Raw genomic sequence first — 21,586 nt, 5'->3', positions numbered from 1 at the left:
ATGTACAAATAGACATTAAAGAAGTTTCTAGAGATGTTTTCAATGGCGATGTTTTAAAAAGCATTGGGACACTCGGAACAATAAGGTCATTCCCAATTACAAGCCTTCTCTCTCTTGTTGCCCCTTGGCATCCAATATTACTGACTGTTCTACATTAGGACAAAACATTTGTTCTGCTGAGAATATTCTTCTGCATTTTTATATGGTCACTGGCTAGCCCTGAGCTGGAAACTCAGATCACCCCGAGGCACAAGTGAAATAATATCTGGCAGAAGCCGATACAAGAAGACTAATTAGTAATCAGAATATACAGACTGCACTGGGTCCAGTGTTGTCATGTAATCTAATGTGGATTTTATAGTTTTTGTATTGTTTAATACAAACTTTCTCCAACTCTGCAGAACCAGTGGCTGCAGCAAAATAATCCCCCAAATAGAATCTCAGTTTATCTGTTTAAATCTGGCTCCATGATCTTTGTCCCTGCAGCTGGAGTTGCTGGGATGTAAAGGCAAAAATAAAATCCAATACAAATCTCTACACAGTCGCCGACTGCTCTACAGTTAAACAAACAAAACTGCTTGAGTTCTGCATGGCTGGGAAGTAAGGTGGGGGCTCCCCCTGCTGTTCATAAGTATGATTGTTTCCCTGCTCAGCAGTTAGGGACTGTCTGACAATTCCTATCCTCAGCAGTAAATGAAGGGAGAATTTCACTGCATACAGTCAGGTTTCTTATAAAAACAATACACATTTTTTAATTTAAGTATGTTGGAGATAGGTTTCTTTTTCATTAAAGAAAGTAATAATGGGATTTTATTTTTTTGCCTTTACATGCCCGATGTATCTGAAACCCCTAAAATAACGTTCTCTCTCTGGTATGAATGATCTGACTTCTAAAAAGAATGCAGAGGTCTTACTCTAAGGAAGATTATAAGACAATAGAAATCATTGTTGTGGTATGTGTCCATAAGCGAGAGCTCACATCCACAAGTTTTAGGTTTGAAACATATCTATATTCTGGGTAGAATTTGGTGAAAATGAGTGTAGGGTATTGTCCTAATTCATTCACACCTTTAAAAAAGCTCAACAGAGTCCTAGTCATCAGAATGTAAGGTTGCAAACATCCTCCCTGTATGCAGGACTGTATGCAGTGAAATGTTCCCTTAATTTACTGTTGTGGATAGGAATTGTCAGATGGTCCCTAACTGCTGAGCAGGGAAACAATCATACTTATGAACAGCAGAGGGAGCCCCCGCCTTACTTCCCAGCCATGCAGAACTCAAGCAGCTTTGTTTATGACGATCCCTAAGCAGCCCAGACCAAACTGAGCATGTGCACAGTCTTAGTCTTGCAAAGATGTATAACAAAGTTACAAGATGGTGACCCCCTGTAGCCAACTTTGAAAGCATAAATTATTTGTTTGTTTAGGCTTGTGGTGCAGTAAGTTCATGTTTATGTTAAGTATATAAAATACAGCATTTCTAGCCTTATTCTTTTTAGATTTTACATGCTCTTTAAGTCAGGTATACATCTCTCTACCGTATTTCTATCTTTTGCCACCACAATTGGACAGGTGCTGTTGACCTTTTCTAGCAAGATCAAAATCCTGCCCTGGCATTTGCACAACCTTATTCTTCTCAATACCCAAGTAACAAAGGATGATCAATGATGTGGATTAAGTTGGCATATCTGCACAAATAAGCACAGGCAACTCATCATGGGTTCAAAACAGGAAATATATATAACTATATATATATATAGTCTATTGTGAATTAATTTGGGCCGATTTATCAACATTCAAATTAGAGTTCTCACCACCGAGGAGGGTTTTTTGGAGGCAAAAATTGCAAATTTGAGTTTCTTTAAACGCAAAAGACTAAAACTCAAAATTTGTCACCTAAAAGCTGAAAATTATTTTCAATGAAATTATAATTTGTCAGATTGATTGCAATTGTGGGGTGCAGTGTTTTTCCATAAATCAGCATAAATTAAAAAAAACCTTGCAATTTTGAATGTCGATAACTCTGCCCCATGAATTCCCATTTTTGTTCCTGTGGGGTTTTCCATCAAACAGCCAAAGTGTATATTTTCTTATATATGAATATAAAATCACAACATACAGTCAGACTCAATGACTAAACACTGGGGTACCAGACAGTTCATCTAATATGAGCATCTTACGGACACGGGGCACGAACGTTTACCAACAAGAAACGAACACATGTGAAAAGAAAAGAAAAAAACTGAATTTGCTGGTGAAAAATCAAAGTGTTCTATTTTCCTCCTCCCTAGAAGCCTGCTCTTTATGCTCGTGTATTGCCAGAATGTGCAAATGAAAGAAAAGTAAATCGAGGAAGACTTTTAGATGAACTGCAAGTGGCTTCTACGTTAATATTTCCATTCGTTTCCCACCGGACTCCCTTAGTAAAACTATGGCATTAATGCTGACTCCATTACAAGAGATGAGCAATAACGTAAGAGCATTTAGAAAATATATATATATTATATATCTATGTCAAGAGATATAGACAAATAAAATATTACTTTTTTTTTTTTTAAACCAAAAAAAGTGTCTTTGCTGGATACTGTTGATTTTTTTTTTTTTCGTGACAGTGTCGCTAGTAAATAGGGGTTGAAATGTACGACACTCCTTTCAGGCAGGAAATTGCGAATTCCATAAGGTATTGGTTTGTCGGCTCCAATATCCTCTGTATACACATCTCAGTGACAAGAGAAGGTTGAAGCTGTTCACTGTTGACCCAGAAGCTCCGTTTATCACACAGAATCAGACAGAACTATGTATATTTATATAAAAGGCACACCCTTTCCACTGTCATTTTCCGACTGCTTCTCCCCTTTAGACTATCCGAAGGCGTTGAAACAGCTTGGTGGCATGAGCAAATTTTTTTTTTTCTTTTTGCATGGCCAATGTTCTACGTGTCCAAAAGAAACGGAAAAACTTAGAAAAAAATCTACAGTCAATACATTTTCTTTTGGAAAAAAGAAAAAAATGGCTTATTAAACCAAGCGGCAAAAAATAGAAATGGACTGGGTTTTTCTCCTGGTTGCATCCGTTGGAAGGTGAAGAAGAAAAAAAAAAAAAAAGGCAAATGAAATAAAATACTAAAAAATGATAATAAGTTACAGTTTTTTTTCTAGAGTGTGTTGTAACTTTCTTATGGCAACAAACTCCTATTCTGTGCAAAAGTATCTGAATCTACAGTAATTGTGTTTGTTCCCCTTGAGAATACAAAAAAAAAATTAGAAATAAAAAAAACAAAAAATAAATAGGAAATAAACCACATTTTTGATCTTGTGTAAAATAGTTTCTTTTTTTTAGTGATAATATATAATATTTAAAATTATTGTTTGAACAAAGTTCATGAATCTTCTACTGGTGATATGTTGTCTGAGTAGACATCTGTTTGTTCTGCTTGTCCTTCATGCATTGTCATAAACTCGTCTTCTGGCTCTCGGATTTCAGGCGCTTCATGCAAACAGTTACCATCCTCTTCTTCGACACCACTGTTCCTGTCCTTGTCGGAATCTTCCGCTTCCTCCTCCAAAGTCAGCTCAAACTGAAACTTCTCGATGCAGGCCTCCTCATCCTTGTCTGGGTCGTCGGGCGGCGGAGAGGGGCTCTGTGGAATCATGCCTTGGTACCAGTCTCTGTTGTCCTCTAAAGTATCCAAGATATCTTGAGCGTCCGGATGAACGAGGTCTGCCCAGGTCTCCCAAAGCGGGTGGACAATGTAATCGATAAAACCCACCTGCCATGTAACAACAATGGAGATGCATAAGAATGTGTCACCTGAAAGTATATATATATATATATAACATGCACTGATTTTCTAAGCGGCTATGGAACAATATCAGCTTCTGTAGATAAACATTGAACACCTCCATGTCAATTGTGAAATACTGAACAGGATGATTTCTGGAGTATCACTCCCAGACTCATCCTCAAGACATAATGATCTAGTAAGGGCAGAGGTTATTACTATATATTAGTGATGTGCGGGTCGGGATTTCCCCGAGTCTAACCCGCCCTCCCTTAGCATGCACCCGCCTGCATCAGACTTCCGGGTTGCTTTTATAGACCCGTGCTGACCTGCCCCGCCAATGATGTCACAAAAGGGGCGGGGCGAAAACGAGCGCAGCGTCTTTAAAAGATGAACCTGGAAGCCGGCATTTGATGGTGGGGGGCAGGAAGAGGAGGAGAAAAGCTCAACCAGCACCCGTCCGGCACCCACGAGGAAGAGTGAGAGGTTGGCCCGAACCCTCCCGACCCGGGTATCAGGCGGGCCTGCACATCACTACTATATATACTTATTTACAGTATGTTGCGCCATACACATGAACCTCTGATCTCTAGAGCGTACTGGTGTCTGTGGCACATTGAGAGAAGTGACTAGCCCAAGGTCACAAGCAGGATCCAATCTAAATTATTCTGCCAACCCAATAGGCAGTAGATGTCCACTTCCTATTTCCTTTTTTGTGCTCTGATCTTCTCTATTTCTCCCTTACAGAGGCCAACTTCCATTTTAATTGTGCACCCTGTGGGCAGGTAGCCATTAGCCACCGCTGTCGCCCATAAAGCTGGTAATCACCCACTTCTGTGAGACAAGGGTCACACATCAAAACTACTAAACACCTAAAAATATTTGGCTTGGACCTTTCAACACTTTATTTTCCTCCTACCTGGGATTTCTCCACAGATGCTGTGTGCTTATCACACATAGGGCTGATCTCCATTCCTCTCTCTCTTTCTTTGTCCCCCTGTCTGAAAAACTCTTCCAGAATGCGGTCGGTCCACTGACGATAAAGCTCCAGCGGCTTGGTTGGGTTGCTCAGATCGGCACAGTGCACCATGTTCCGAAGGACCTACCATAATAAAGAAAGTAAAATAACACGCTTGTTAAAAAGTGAAACATGTAAAAAGAGATGTGCGCCTAGAGATATACTTCTGTGGAATGCTGGGTACTGGTATGTTGCTCTACAGCTTGAAAGGGCTCAAGGCACTGAACACAATTTATAATATTCTAATATACAGTAAAAAAATTCAGAGAAGAATATAATGCAAATGAAAGAAGTATGTGTATGGTATGGTAAATGGTGTGGTGCAAAGAACAGGCGAGGCAAATTGGAGACACAAGATCTTCCTCTATTGGCCAGAGCTGTATAAACCCCAACCAGTAGCTCATGAGCAACATGTTGCTCCCCAACCCCTTGGATGTTGCTCCCAGTGGCCTCAAAGCAGGTGCTTATTTTTGAATTCCAGGCTTGGAGGAAACTTTTGGTTGCATAAAAAACAGTTGTATTGCCAAATGGAGCTTTCTGTAGGCTGCCAGTCCACATAGGGGCTACCAAATAGCCAATCACAGCCCTATGTTGGCATCCTCAGGAACTATTTTCATGCTTATGTTGCTCCCCAACCCTTCTTACATTTGAATGTGGCTCAAGGGTGAAAAAGTTTGGGGATCCCTGCTCTTAGGTATCAGTACAAGGGAACATCCTTGGTGGTCCAAGCATAATACCCCTGCCTGACCATAGAATTCTGTTGCCAACCTGTATCCTATCGGTGTAATTATCCAGCAAAAGAACTCCAGAACTGGTGACTTTCTTAGTCTCCACCATAGTCTTCAGGTCTGCTAACAAACTCATGTGTTTGGACATGTCAGTGGCCAGAACCTAAAATGAGAGAAGACAAAGCAATCAATAAATAAAACACACGTTTTCATGTTTCCTACTGATACATCTGTATGTTATCTGAATATCTTAAAGGGAAAGAAAGGTAAAATAATTGAGGGGTGGCAAGTTGTTAGACACTCTAGTGATTCTAGCCTCTTAACTGTTAGGCTCGGAAAACAGTACCCCTGGCTGCTACAATTTTAAACCCAATTAACACTTTAAAAAGAGGACTTGCTTGGTGTAACTTTCTGTAGCCCGGCACAATCCCCTTATTGGAGTAAGTGCAACAGAGCACAGTGCTCGCAACATGAATTCAGTCACACGCTGCTCTGGAGCTCCATGGGGGTGGGATTGAACCCTTTTCATGCCTTAAAACTTTGATTTTGCAGTGATGTTTGTTGTTGTATAGATTAATGAGGCCTGGAGAAGTGGGACAGGACTTAACTGGGGAGAAGGGTGTATGGGAAATTGGACAGAGAGTCTTCCATCTTTGATAGAAGAAACTTAAAGGGACACTGTCATAGGAAAACACATCAGTTAATGTTGCTGCTCCAGCAGAATTCTGCACTGAAATCTAATTTCTAAAACAGATCTTTTTATAATTAATTTTGAAATTTGGCATGGGGCTAGACATGATGTCCATTTCCCAGGTGGTCGTGTTTGCATTGCCCCACCTGGTGGTAGACATGAGAATAGCACCCAAGCGAATAGGCGCGAACGCACAGTCCCTCACGGCCAGGCAGAGAAAACAAATAAAAACAAATACATTTGTTGTTTCAAGAATAACATTTGAAACGGTAGAGTGAATTATTTGCAATGTAAAGAGTGCAATTTAGAAATAAAAAGTAAACCATAAAAACATGACAGAATCCATTTAAAGACTACAAAGGGCATATTTTAGTCAAGGTAGAGAGGAAAATAAATACAGTATTAAAGGAGAAACAAACCCCTTAAAAAAAACCCTACCCCCACATAGACCCTGCTCCCCAGCCTAGCTGCTACCCCGTGCAAATGCCCCTAACTTTTTACTTACCCCTTGGTGCAGATTCAGGTATCGCAATCTGACAATGAGACCGACGGAGCGGCGCATACGCAGTTTGAGGAATTTCGCGTTTGTTTCGAAAACTGGGCATGCACTGAAATTGCCACAGAGCCGGAAGAAGACAAGAACACGGGTCTTCATGTCTTCTTCCGGCTCTTCGGCAATTTCAGTGCATGCCCAGTTTTCATAAAAATTGCAAAATTGTTCCAACTGCGTATGCACCGCTCCACCGTCTCATTCTCAGATTATCGAAGATGCGGAAGATGGCTGCTGTGAACTGCGATCCCTGAATCTGCACCAAGGGGTAAGTAAAAAGTTAGGGGCATTTGCCTGGGGTAGCAGCTAGGCTGGGGGTTAATAAGGGGTTTGTTTTTCCTTTAAGCAGAAAGACAGAAGGACGGAACATGGGAGAAGGTAGCATGGAAAACTGGGAACAGAGACTTCCATCTTTGAAGAAGGGTCCATAGCCTTGATAATGTTACACACAGACTGTGTCCCAACATTGTGATACTAATAACACAACACATCCCAGGAAAAGAAACCCCTTACCATGTCAATCACCATCTTTCTCATCGTCTGCCTCTGCCTTTTGGTGAGGTTCTGGAAAATATCACAGTTCTCTTCCTGCAGCAGTTTAAAGCCCACGGCTAAATGGTGATTCTCCAACACAGATTCATCATTGTACATTAACGCCAGCTCAGAATCTGCCAGCAAAAGAAAAGCAGGCGGCATTTAACCTTATGTGCGCCGGGAGCAGTGATACGCTATTAAATGGCTATGCGCTAACCAGGCCAAGTGTTCTACATCCTCTTATTACAAGTCTTTCTTTACAAGTCTCATAAACACTTCTCCGAAAATTCAGGAGCCCCCACAATGTGATTTAAAGTTAATAAAAAGCCACTAAGAGAGGAAACAAGATGGGGAAAAAAACATTCGAATAAATCCCTATTGGCTGCCAGCTTGTGTCATTATAGAACAGATGTTCTTTCTTGGAGCCTGTCTGCGCCCCCTCTCGTTTCTGCCGATTTCACAGTGGCATGGGGGGGGGGACCCGGGCGCTTTAAGAACAGAAGAGTGTGTTTCCACTTACTTGTATTAATAAGGAACTGATTGGAAACACCAGGATGGTCTACGTCATGAATCGCAGCTGCAAATAATGCAGCCAAAATCTCCAAGTCTGTAAACACCGCCTGGCAGGGAGAGAGAAGAGAGAGAGGAAAGGACGCCTCTGTTATACACCCGGCATATAGTGTGAGCCTTAAAGGAGAAGGAAAGGCTAATATTAAGTAAGAATTATCAGAAATGTCTATATAAATACACCAGTAAACCCTCATAAAGTAATGCTGCTCCGAGTCCTCTGTCAAAAGAAACACAGCATTTCTTTCCTTCTATTGTGTACTCGTGGGCTTCTGTATCAGACTTCCTGTTTTCAGCTTAAATCTCCAGGGCACGGGCTTGAGCATGCCCCCATCCCTTTTCCCTCCTCCCCTCTCTGCTGTAATCTGAGCCCAGAGCTATGAGTGAGCAGGGAGAGACTCAGGCAGGAAGTGATGTCTCACCAAGCTAATATGGCAGCTGCTATCCTAAACAAACAGAGAGAGCGTCTTTATAACAGAAATGACACCCTTTAAATAAAGGACATTTGTTCAATTTCATTCATCCCTGACCACCTGCTTTGCATGTCTATAGGTAAATGTAGCATTTCCTAGTTGTATACTTGAAAGTTGCTTAGAATGACATTGTATGGCTTTACTTGCCCTTTAAAAATTACCCTGCATTGTGTATGCCATGAACCAGCACTGAAGTAGCCCCTGTCCTGAAGCAAGCTCAAGCTTATGGGCTGTTCTGCACGTTGGCATGCATTATATCTTGGGTCACGCTCCCCATGGAATTCCCCATTGCTGCAACTCTCAAGCCTTATCATATCAGCAATATGTTTATGCTGCATTCAGACTGAGCTCCGGGAGAACTTTGTTTGTTGAAATAAACGTGTCGGGAAGAAAGATGCGTATTTATGTATAATGCGTCAGTTACACTGTTCTTGAATTAGGAATGTTTAGCCAAAAGCAATGCTTGCTGTAAACTGCACAACTGTAAAGGGTAAGCAAAGCTTAAAAATAGATCCCTGCCGTATAAAAGATTAAGGGTTATTTATATTACATCTTTTTTCTTGAACAGACCCTGACACCTGCACCATTTAAAAGTGTACCAAAACGGGCAATTTTTGAAGCCATTTCCCCGGTCTTGTAAACGCAAAACAATTGAAAAAAAAACCAAAAACAGACAGCATAACTGTTTGAGTCAGTAGTTGGAGCCTTCCACTCTCGGCCAGCTTCAGTGGTGAAGTCTTTCCTATCAAAGAACAAATACTAGGCTACACTGTGCTAACAATACTTTCTGCTAAAGTGTAACGGAGGCCATTCCCTCAGCATTGTGTATCAGATATATGGCCATTCATTTACAGCTGTAAATCTTACGCACTCTGCAATGGACACGTTTAAAGAAGCAGTAACACCAAAAAATTAAAGTGTTTTAAAGTAATACAAATATAATGCAGTGTTGCCCTGCACTGGTAAAACTGATGTGTTTGCTTCAGAAACACTACTATAGTTCATATAAACAAGCTGCTGTGTAGCAATGGTAGATTTTTTAAAAAAAAGTCTATATTGCACATGTTAAATAGTGGATAACAGATAACACCATTATGTTCTACAGAGCTTATCTGCTGTGTAGCCTGAGCCTTTTCTCCTTTGAATGGCTGCCCCCATTGCTACACAGCAGCTTGTTTATATAAACTATAGTAGTACTTATCTGTTATCTACTGTGTATCCTGTGCTTGAATGGCTGCCCCCATGGCTACACAGCAGCTTGTTTATATAAACTATAGTAGTACTTATCTGTTATCTACTGTGTATCCTGTGCTTGAATGGCTGCCCCCATGGCTACACAGCAGCTTGTTTATATAAACTATAGTAGTACTTATCTGTTATCTACTGTGTATCCTGTGCTTGAATGGCTGCCCCCATGGCTACACGGCAGCTTGTTTATATAAACTATAGTAGTACTTATCTGTTATCTACTGTGTATCCTGTGCTTGAATGGCTGCCCCATGGCTACACAGCAGCTTGTTTATATAAACTATAGTAGTGTTTCTGAAGCAAACACACCAGTTTTACCAGTGCAGGGCAACACTGCATTATAGTTGTATTACTTTAAAGGTGGCCATAAACGTGCAGATTTACCTGCAATTATAGATGCACTGAATCCACTTTTTTAGATTCGGCCAAAATCCCGAATCCTGCACGAAAGATTCCTCCAAATAACTAACCAAATCCTAATTTGCATATGCAAATTAGGAATGGGAAACATTTTTTACTTCCTTGTTTTGACAAAAAATCACGCAATTCCCCTCCCACCCCTAATTTGCATATGCAAATTAGGATTCCGATTCGGTTCAGTATTCAGCTGAATCTTTCAAATTAGGATTCGGTTCGGCCGGGCAGAAGGATTTGGCCGAATCCTGCTGAAAAAGGCCGAATCCCGAACCGAATCCTGAATTCGGTGAATCCCTACCAGCAATATCAGATGAACGAACGGACGTCTCCATCTCCAGACCTGCCACTAACCATTAAGATCAAATAAAGTAATAAAAGAACAGATCAGACGATGTTCTGCCCCTGACAGCAATCCTACGAAAGTTTATGTCTGACAAAAGCTGGTGACAGTCTCCCTCTGATATCGTCAGATCGGCAAGACACGCAAAGAAATTATCTGCAGCCGACAAATATTTTCTAACCTGTCCGATCAACTGAACGACCGATCGCCATCTCACGAAAAATGTTGGGACTCTCCACACACGGCCCAAAAATCGTACAAATCAAGGATCGGTATGATTATATCTGAACGTCTATGGCCGGCTTAAGGGTAGTGGCACACAGCAGATCTTTTTGCCCGCAATTTTAAAAAGTTAGTTTCAGGGACAATGCGATCGTCTTTATGCAAGCGAAGATTTCAGGTAACTTTGGCTTTGAGCAATTTGCATCCCATAGTGCACCACAAGATCAATGAGCCTATCTGTGTCACAGGGCGTATTGTCGCACGACTATTGTGTGTGTCTTCGCGTGCGAATGATAAGTGAAGGTGGTCGCTGGTACAAAGGATGCGAAATTGCTGCCATAGAAATTACGTCCATACGTTCTCACATACTTACGACATGCCGCGCACACAAGAATTTGTCTACTATCTCTGCTACTAATCTCCTTGTGTGTTTTGCTAGCACAGGTTCTCACTACTTCTGAATAGCCACGCTATTTCTGATTAGGGATGCACCGAATGCAGGATTCGGTTCGAGATTAGCCCAGGATTCGGCCTTTTTCAGCAGGCTTCGGGTGAATCCTTCTGCTCAGCTGAACCAAATTTGCATATGCAAATTAGGAGCAGGAAGGGAAACGGAGTGACTTTTTGTCACAAAACAAGGAAGTAAAAATCAGGATTAGGTTCAGTATTCGGCCGATTCTTTCGCAAAGGATTCGTGGGTTTCGGCCAAATCCAAAATAATGGATTCAGTGCATCCCTATTTCTGATAAATCACTCCAAAAAGCTTACCTCCCAACTGTCCCGTTTTCAGAGGGGCAGTCCCTCTACTGACAACTCAACCCGCAGTCCCTTATTTGTACTGAAAAATCCAGTTTTTCTCTTCACTGAACAACCAGAAAAAGAAACAAAGTTTCTAACTTAATTGGCTTTTGGCAGAGAGCCCAGAACAGCCACAGCAGCAGATAAGATACTTTTGTAACAATTTTGAGATAAGCAAATAAGTAATTGTAACAATATAAGATAACAGGTCCCTTGGAAAAAGTTAGAGGGCAATTCACCTTCATTAACAAAACTGTAACAACTGAAAAAAAACACAGAAATATGTTCAAACTTTCATAACCTTCCAAATCTTGTAAAATGAACATGGTAATTAGGGGGTGTGGCCACAAAAATTGGGGCGACATTTTTTGTCCCTCTTTTTATTTCCAAAATGTTGGGAGGGATGCAAAAAGGGTCTCTGTGTATTTTGGGACTACAGGCGATTGTGTAGTAGCTGGCAATTTCCATTTTTCTCTATGGCAAGACAAAACAAACGATTTGTCGCCAAAACTCGCTTTTAAAAAATCTCCCATTGTGTCACTACCCGAAAACAAAACTTTTATCTTTTGATGTTACTGTTCCTGGCTTAAGGTGGCCATACACGCGCCGATAAAAGCTGCCGACAGACAGAGTCGGCAGCTTATTGGCCCGTGTATGGGGCCCCCCGACGGGCTTCCCCAATCGAGATCTGGCCGAAAGTCGGCCAGATCTCGATCGGATGGGACTAAAAATCCCGTCGGAACGCGGCTGCATCTGTGCGTTGACGCGGTCCCGTGATCCGACCGCCCATAAAGCGACCGTTAGGATCCGATCGTTGGGCCCTAGGGCCCACGATCGGATCAGCCCGATATTGCCCACCTCAAGGTGGGCATATCGGGGATAGATCTGCTTGTTTGGCGATGTCGCCAACGAGTGGATCTCTCCGTGTATGGCCACCTTAAGAATGGGAGGCTTCAGCCACTGTTCTGTGTTGGTTTGTATTTTAGCTCTGTAACAAATAAAGTTGTTCTATACACAAATCTGAAAATGCGCTACCCAAACTGGGGGCTGATTCTCACAAGTGAAAGCATAAATACATATACGTGTTTCTCACTTCTAACGCCGGTGTGGAGAGGAGGACGTGCGTGGACTGCGTGACGTCGGCTGCGTGTAGGCTGTTGTGGTAAGCGACGTCGGCGTGGTAGTGATCTTCCAAGGTCATCATGTACGTCATTAAGGTGTCTACTGGGATCTTGAAGGTTTTCAGTAATTCTCTCTCCTGAGCAGACAAAGGGGACACAGTTAATCAGTCACACAATAACACAGTGAGTTCGGCAAATCCCTCCCTGTGCCGACCTAGAAAAACCATAGAAACCCCCTTGTCAGAAATAACTGCATTAAGCCTATAAGTGTCCCTTGGCCTGATATAAAGAGGCACATTTAGCAAAGGTCTAATTTCAAATTCAAGTGAGTTTTAATAAACTCCCATGAACTCAAAATCCGACTAATCGAAATTTATTAATTTATTATTAACTTGGGTGAATAGGATCGACCCTAGTGATGCGGGTTGAGAATTTCTTGACCCTAACCAGCTCCCTTCCAAACTGCACCCAGCCCGAGCCTGCTCCTTTCCTCTTTTTATAGACCCGCCCCGCAGTGACGTCACAAAAGGGGCAGGCGGAAGTCTATAAATTTCAGAGCTGGAAGCCGGCAGTGCTAGATCGCGGTGGGGGAGAGCAGGAGAAGAGCTCAACCTGCACCCGCCCGTGACCCGAAGATTTTGTGCAGGAGTCAGCCCAAACCCGTGGGTTTCGGGTCGGCCCGCACATCCCGTAAACTCGTGTCAGGAAGGCTGCAAACAACTCCAAATTGATCCCAGGACGTCTCCCATTGACTGAAACAGCAATTTGGTAGGTTTTAGGTGGCGAATAATCGAATTTGAGTTCTTAAAGGGCCTGTGTAGGATAAATCAAAATTTTTATAAAAAAAACTCGAACCGAATTGGAACAATTCCTTAGTCGAAATTGACATAAAATGGCTCAAAAAATTAAAAATTTGAATTTGCAATTGGACCCTTGATTAATCTGCTACAAAGTGTGTAAAATGAATAGCAGACACGTGCTGACGTAAATACTTAGTGAGCCTAAGCCCTAGTTAACCTGTTACCTCTCATGTTGTACACTGAGTGACGCACGGCGCCTGTGTTTGCGGTGTAGTGTTACAGCTAGGATTTCTGTTGCTAGGCCTCCCTGTTTACATTGTACATTATTCATGGGCTGCCAGAGATCAGAGGTTACAGCTTGTGCTGAACTCAGGCTATTTGTTGCTACTGGGAAGCCACTCCGGAAACTTTCCCTGAAAGTTCTCCAAAAGAAACATGAAGAAATGTTGTACGTTGCCTGTTTCAGTTCAGTTTGGTTTTCTGCTGTACAACAAATAATACGAGTGGGTTCCAAAAGGCTGCCGTCCCTCTCCAGTAAAGCTACCGCATTCTTCTGTATGTTCCCCAAAGTCTATGACCCATAATTCTGACTAATTATAACTTAAATACACAACAGTCGCATTTCTATAAACACATGTTCCTTTGTTAAAGGGCTTGTTCACCTTCCAAACACTTTTTTTCAGTTTAATTGTTTTCAGATTGTTCCCCAGAAATTAAGACTTTTTTCAATTACTTTCCATTATTTATTTTTTTACTGTTTTTCCAAAGTCTAAGTTTAAGGTTAAATGTTTGTGTCTCTGGTGTTTGAGTCTGGCAGCTCAGTAATTCAGGTGCAGATTCTGAACTGTTACAATTTTGCAACATTTAGTTGATCCATTTCTCAGCAGCATCTCTGTAGTATTAGTAACTATTATATCAATTCTAACAGCTAGAATGAAACCCAGGGATTCTGCTCAGCAGGGACAAAGATTAGAAACGTATCCATTAAATGTATCAATTTAGAACAGTTGAGGGGGGGTCGGCGACCCTCCCTGCCAGAGCTGCTTTAGAAGTTGAAAAAAGACACTTTACACTTCAATATTAGAAAAACGGTCACAAATAGAAACTGTAAAGTAATTGGAAAAAGTTGTTATTTCTGGTTAGTTCTCTGTGTGGCTCTTGACTAGTGTTTAATAGAGACTTCTCCTTTGCTCACACTTTCTTCTTTTGCTGTCTTGCCTGAAATAGCACTTTTATCAGGGGTGCAAAAAACTGGAACTTATTTCTAACTAAAATATTGCATAGGGGCTTTTTAATATTTGTTATTTGCCAGTCATACTTTACTATTTCTATCCTTTCTTTCTCACTTTTCACTCTCCCTCCTCTTCCCTTTTCTTCTTATTTTCTCCTTTCCCACTTTTCTCTTCCTCTTCTCATCCTGCTCTCCCAGTTTGTATCCCCCTTCCATCCAGAATAATCTCCTGATATCTCCTTTTCTCTACCCTATTAATTTCTCACTATTCTCTTTAAATGATGCCTTTATTTATCAATTTTCTTTCCCCATTTGCTTTTTCTCTCTACCTCCATACTTTCATTTTTCCCTATTGTCTTTTGTTCTCACTCTCCTTTTTCCTTCTCTATTCTTCTATTCTCCTTCTCTAACTTTATTTCTGTTTTTGCTCTTCTGTGTCTGCTCATTATTTTCCTTTCCCTTTCTCCTGAGTGATCAGAATGGCTATGAGAGATCACACGCATAGTGTTGTTAGAAGACCACACGCTTAAAAGCACATTTATCAAGGGTCGAATTTCGAATTCATGTGAGTTTTTTTAAAGTCCCCTAAATTTGAATGTATTCAAAATTGACTGGGGGGGGGGTTAATTCATCAAATTTGTAAAACTCGGATGAATTTTACCGACCTGAAAACTGGAATCAAATTAGATTCAAATTCGACCAAATTCGGAAGGAAGGCTACAAACATCTCCAATGTGGTCACTGGACCTCTCCCGTTGACTTATACAGTAATTCGTCAGGATTTAGGTGCCGAATAGTCAAATTTGAATTTTTTAAGGGCCAGAGTTTGATAAATCTCGAAAATCAAATTTAATTTCTTAAAAAAACTCAAATCGAGTTTGGATAATTCTCTAGTCGAATTTTACAGTTTTGACCATGAAAAAATGAGATGCTTAATAAATCTGCCCCATACTGTTGAAGACCAGCAGGGAGTAGCACAGGGATCCAGTTTAGCAGCTGAATTGTCCCCTCTGTTAAACTCAACCAATCCCTGCACAGCTCCCTATTTATGGTTTAATAAAAACAGAACGTGAGTGGCCCATATTAGCAATTCTGCCGGGAAAGCCCAAAATTAATTTCAGCTCGACCACTCTACTGCAATGTGCTGTCTGTAGGAATCTCCTGCTCCAATGATACATTATTGTATTCAGGTTAAAGCAATGAAATAACAAAACATTCTTAAAAAACAAGTCAGACATACAGTATATGATTTTCAATCACCCAAATGTGCGCTATATGTGAAATCACAGCCATAGACTGTAGTGAAACAGCGCCTCCAGTGGAAGCATATAAAATATTTACTTGGATTACTGGGCAATCTATTTTGAACAATTTCTACCATATACTCCCCCAGAAAACCCAAATGGCATCTGTTATTGATCATTATAAAATATGTGGCACCATGAAATAATGAGGAGTTCAGTTAGTTAGTGACAATCCACTGTTAGATTCACAAAGCAGATCCTTACCTGAAATACAGTGTACATTGTACAGCTAAGTGGCCGATTATTGGAATATTCCGCTACTCTGAATATGTTAAGGCCCCACTTGTTTAAATTGTCCAGTTCCTAAGGTGCAAGAGACAAAGAGAAGGAAACATGACGGCACTGCTGTGGGTTTAGGTATCAGTTCTTACAGGCACAAAGACATAATATAAGTTACACCTACAAACCTTGATATATTTTATAAATATTATTGAAACGTTTAGAGGTACATTTATCAAAGGTCGAATTTATTTCAAATTCATTTGAGTTTTTAAAAAATCGAAATGTATTAATAAAATCTAATTTTTCAAACTCGGATTTATGGAATTGACCCAAAAACTTGAATCAAATTCAATTAGAGTTTTTCGGGTCAATTCCAATGTCAGGAAGGCTGCAAACAACTCCGGATTGATCGCTGGACCTCTCCCAGCAATTCGGCAGGTTTTAGGTGGCGAATAATCAAATTCGAGTTCTTAAAGGGCCAGAGTATGATAAAACTTTGATTTTGAATAACTCCCTAGTCAAATCTGACAGTTTTGACCAGGGTCGGACTGGGGGGCCAGGGGCCCACTGGGAATACTGTCCAGGGCTCCCCCCGCCCCCCTACTGTGACGCACCGAGCTCTCATGCATGAAGACGCCGCTCGGGGTACTTGCGTGAATGGCGCTGCGCGGCACCTAAAAAAAACCTTTTTTTTGTACAATCTGATCGGGAGAGGGGTCTGGTCTGGCAAGGGCCCATTAAGGGTCAGGGCCCACCAGGTTTTTTCCCAGTGTTCCTCCGGGCCAGTCCGACACTGGTTTTGAACCTTGATAAATCTGCCCTTAAATGCTTTACTTGCATGTAATACCTACACTTTTGTTTCACTCAACAGTGCTAATTTATATGTACCTACCATATTGCTCTCTTTACTGATATTTTTTGGCCATACACAGGACAATAAAAGCTGCCAACTTGGCCCTTCCAAACCAAGTCTGAAGCTTATTGGTCCATGTATGGGATCTTTCCACCAAGAAAAAATCAGACAAATTGGCAGGTTAGTAAATGCCATTGGATGAGGACCAGATCAGCTTGCCTACACTGTCTTCTTGATACATGATGAAGAACATCGGCCCGAGTTGGCCACTCATACACTTCAGCTTGTGAAACGAGCGTATCTTAACGTGCCCAGCTTTATTCTCACATTCCACCCTAAGATCTCTACATTCTACAGATGAAAGCCAAGTTGAAATTCTTTTACCTTGCCGAGAGCTTCCTCCTGGTCGGTTTTTACTCCGAACTGTGGGACGGTAGAGTGGGTTAAGCTCGAGCTGTGCATTAACTTTTTGACACCGCTGATTTGGCACATGGGCTGCTGCTTTTTCTTCTTCTCTCTCTCCTTCTGTGTTGGGGAAGGGATATCCACTTCATTCTGCTTATCTGTAAGACACATTCCATAGCACAGTGTGTTAGGCAACCATATGTTCATCATTCTGCCCAGAAGGAGAATACAGGTATGGGATCTGTTATCCGCAAACCCATTTTCCAGAATGCTCCGACAGGTTGCCATCTCCCATAGACTCCATTATAACCACATAATTACAGTTTTTAAAAATGATTTCCTTTATCTCTGTAATAATAAAACAGTAACTTGTAACTAAGATATAATTAATCCTTATTGGAAGCAAAACCAGCCTATTGGGTTTATTTAAAGTTTAAATACTTTTTTTTAAGGTATGGGGATCCAAATCATGGAAAGATTCCTTATCCAGAAAACCCAAGTTCCCATGCATTTCTGGATAACAGGTCCCGTACCTGTATATCCAAAGGCATGCGTCAGGGTAGAGTCCTGCACGGGTCCATTTTTTGAAATCCGTGCCCACAACCAGGTCTGGACTGAGAATCAAAATAGGACCTGGCATTTCAAATACACAGAGGCCCAAACAGCCCCCACCAGCCCACTAAATACTGACTTTCTATGTCCTTATAGCAGCCACTCTGGCATTTGCCAGAACCCACAGATTGCCAGTCCAGGCCTGCCCACAACCCAAACCCGCAATTTGACCTGCAAAGGGTGGGTGGGAGGGATCAAGCCCACACCTTTGTTGTGTACCCAGTCGGGACTGCACGGCCAAGGAATTGGCGACTTTTTGCCTGAAACCGACCTCTTAGTGGGTTTTCCGCAGGTCGCCGACCCAATTCAGGACTCTACGTCAGGGTATGGCTTGCTCCACTAAAGCGTCCCTGAGACAGCATACACTGTGGCCCAGCGCTGATACATGACTCCATCATCATGTTGTTCATCATATTGCTTTAAGAACTGCCAGACACTAGGAGACTTTGCGATACAGCACACGAGAAAATAACAGGACGAGAACTGGTCTTGTTTTGTGCCTCCTTTAATGGTGCAGACCAGAGGGTCAAAAGCTTTAAAAGTCCATCTGAGCAGCCTCTAAATACCATGCGTTACATATTAAACCTGGTCGTATTCATTTCAGAAATAGGGAGCACCTAGAGGGACACATCTACCCTCAAATCCCAGGTAGGAGCTTTGATGTTACAGATTAAACAGAGGGGATCCCCATCTGTCAATAGTGCAATGCCTAAAACATCTATTTAAAATGTTGGGTAACATATCTCTACCTTTTCATATAGTAGGGCCCAACCATTCGTCCAGCTACCCCATGTATGTATCCTTTCTTCTTAGTAGGGATGCACCAAATCCAGGATTCGGTTCAGGATTCGGCCTTTTTCAGCAGGATTCAGATTCGGCCGAATCCTTCTGCCCGGCCAAACCGAATCCTAATGTGCATATGCAAATTAGCGGCAGGGAGGGAAATCACATGACTTTTTGTCACAAAACAAGGAAGTAAAAAAAGTTTTCCTTTTCCCACTCCTAATTTGCATATGCAAATTAAGATTTGGGTTCGGTATTCGCCCGAATCTTTTGCCAAGGATTCAGGGGTTCGGTCGAATCCAAAATAGTCGATTCGGTGCATCCCTACTTCTTATATTGAAAAAAGACACCAGAACAAGATGGCAGCAAATTAAATGTTTTCCAAATTGTGCAAAGTGCATGATATAGAGCAGCATATTTGCCAAGACTGGACGCTTTTTATTAAATGCAATGGAAGGGATTATAATCAGCGTTGAACCATCTATTCAGGTGGAGCCAAATTACATCACAATTTGGTTTTAAATCAGTTTATTATTTTCTATTGTAGGAGAACCTGTCACTGTATTCAGGTGGATCACGTGGATCAGCTGGGAGTTAGCAACCCAAGGGTTAACTGGATAATTATAGATAGGGAGCTCACACTATTGGGGTTTTACCTTTAAATTAACCTTTAGTATGATGTAGAGAGGGATAGTCTGAGACAATTTGCAATTGGTTTTCTTTTTTTTTTTTATTTGTGGTTTTTTTGGGTTATTTACCTTTTTATTCAGCAGCTCTCCAGTTTGCAGTTTCAGCAACATGGTTGCCAGTTCCCCTAGCAACCATGCACTGATTTGAATAAGACACTGGAATTATGAATAGGAGAGGCCTGAATATAAAAGTAATAAAAAGTAGCAATAACAATACATTTGTAGCCTTACACAGCATTGGTTTTGAGATGGGGTCAGTGACCCCCATCTGAAAGCCGGAAAGAGTCAGAAGACGAAGGCAAATAATTAAAAATAATGAAAGCCAATTGAAAATTTGCTTAGAATGATTGGTTATTCTATAATACATTAAAAGTTAATTTAAAGGTGAACTACCCCTTTAAAAATAGCTGAGCCAAGCCTGACTAAAATTGCTAATATCTCAGAATAAACAAAAAATAAGACATTGTATGTACATTGCAAAAGTGCTTAGCCTGTTTTAAAGGGGTGGTTCACCTTTCAGTTAACTTTTAGTATGTTATAGAACGGCCAGTTCTAAACAACTTATCAATTGATCTTTATTATTTATTTTTTATAGTTTTTCAATTATTTGCCATTTTCTTCTCACCTTTTTCAGCTTTCAAAAGGGGGTCACTGATCCCATCTAGAAAAAAAATTCTCTGTAAGGCTACAAATGTATTGTTATTGCTCCTTTTTATTTGTCATCCTTTTATTCAGGCCTCTCCCATTCATATTCCAGTCTCTTATTCAAATCAATGCATGGTTGCTAGGGGAATTTGGACCCTAGCAACCAGATTGCTTAAATTGCGAACTGGAGAATCGCTGAATAAAACACTTAATTACTCCCAAATAAAATAATGAAACCCAATAATAAAAAATGAAAACCAATTGCAAATTGTCTCAGAATATCACTCTACATCACACTAAAAGTCCATTTAAAGGTGAAGAACCCCTTTAAGCCGATTTTCAACGAGTCGTTGCTATTTTTTGTACGGTTTCCTATTCTGCCTACGTCCAGCCTGAAACTAAATTTGGTTGACAAATAGGAGGCAATTTGACAGTAATGCTTTCATTTCATTGGCCGTCTTATTTTGCCTCCTATTGATCTTCCATTCTGGCTTCCATACTGCTGCTTGGTTTCTAGGGGAACCAATTCATAGCAATCAGGTAGCAATTAAAATTCCCAGCCTGAGAGCTGTAGAGCACACAAATTCAAACAAACCAATTGCTAATTGCCTAAGGGTAGAACTACACAAAAGTTTTCGACGCGATCCAACACGTCAAATCGCATGCGGCGAAAACAAGGTGAGTGCATTGTCGGATGGTGCCGCAGCATTGATCCGACGCGACACGACTGTCGGATGCAGACAGACAAAATTGTGTCATGTCAGATCAACGCTGCGACACCATCCGACATTTCTATCTTTTACATTATTTTCGTTGCATGCGATTTGACGCATCCGTTTTGCCGCAGCGCATTGGATGACGCAGAAAACGTTTGTGTAGTTCTACCCTTAGACTACTGAGGTGTAATGTTAACACACAAGGACATAGGCGCAGATTTACTGAAGGGCGAATTGTCTCCAGCTACAGCTTCGTACACTTCGCCAGGCGCAAATTCGTTACCACTACGCTAATCACTAAAATGCAAAGTTGCGTCCTGGGCGCCAAATGCAGGCGACTTTTCGCTAGCGAAACTTCTTCAGTGCGAGCATTTTCATAGCGAAGATTTGCTAGCGTTTGTTTAGGCCTAGCGAAAAGTCGCTAGGGATCTTACGCTTAGGTCAATTCGAATAGGGCGGGTAAGCGCCTGCAAATGGCGCTATTGAACGGGGACGTATAGGTCCCCATAATTTTTTGCCGCCCTAGGCCTATGTGGCCTCGCCACAAATCCGGGCCTGGTCATCTGCGCCTGTTAGTAAATTAGCGATGTCCCTGCGGATGTGATTTCTGGCAAAAAGTCGATAGCGTTAGCCACTTCAGTAAATCTGCCCCATAATGTGCAAAGCTATTTCAGAATAGAAATTACAGCAAAACAAAAACATTCAGCAATTCCAGCAAGAGCCGGGCCTCCAGATGACTTTCCCACGGAAGGGGCTTTTTTAAGGGAAAACAAAATATGCATCGAGGAAAGGCAGCCATAAATACGAGGGAGAGGGATCTGCATCACCCCCACGTCACAG

At 41.4% G+C, this 21,586-nt stretch overlaps 1 protein-coding gene across 3 annotated transcripts in view; it reads right to left on the bottom strand.

The window, feature by feature from the left end:
- Positions 1-1,441: 1,441 nt before the first annotated feature.
- The window catches only part of LOC108710155 (cAMP-specific 3',5'-cyclic phosphodiesterase 4D), a 204,027-nt gene continuing 183,882 nt past the window's right edge, over positions 1,442-21,586 (bottom strand). For all 3 annotated transcript variants that reach the window (XM_018251305.2, XM_018251306.2, XM_041587225.1), the window contains 8 exons: positions 17,281-17,459; positions 16,026-16,124; positions 12,459-12,623; positions 7,821-7,920; positions 7,280-7,434; positions 5,566-5,688; positions 4,699-4,881; positions 1,442-3,767 (listed from right to left, as the gene is read on the bottom strand). In XM_018251305.2, the coding sequence (XP_018106794.1) occupies positions 3,378-3,767; positions 4,699-4,881; positions 5,566-5,688; positions 7,280-7,434; positions 7,821-7,920; positions 12,459-12,623; positions 16,026-16,124; positions 17,281-17,459 (1,394 nt within the window). In that variant the 3' untranslated portion in view covers positions 1,442-3,377. The remainder of the gene's footprint in view (positions 3,768-4,698; positions 4,882-5,565; positions 5,689-7,279; positions 7,435-7,820; positions 7,921-12,458; positions 12,624-16,025; positions 16,125-17,280; positions 17,460-21,586) is intronic.

The sequence above is a fragment of the Xenopus laevis genome, chromosome 3L, assembly GCF_017654675.1.
Source record: "Xenopus laevis strain J_2021 chromosome 3L, Xenopus_laevis_v10.1, whole genome shotgun sequence".
Taxonomy (NCBI): Eukaryota; Metazoa; Chordata; class Amphibia; order Anura; family Pipidae; genus Xenopus; species Xenopus laevis.
The sequence above is the reverse complement of the archived record's forward strand: the minus strand, read 5'-3'. Positions and strand labels throughout refer to the sequence as shown.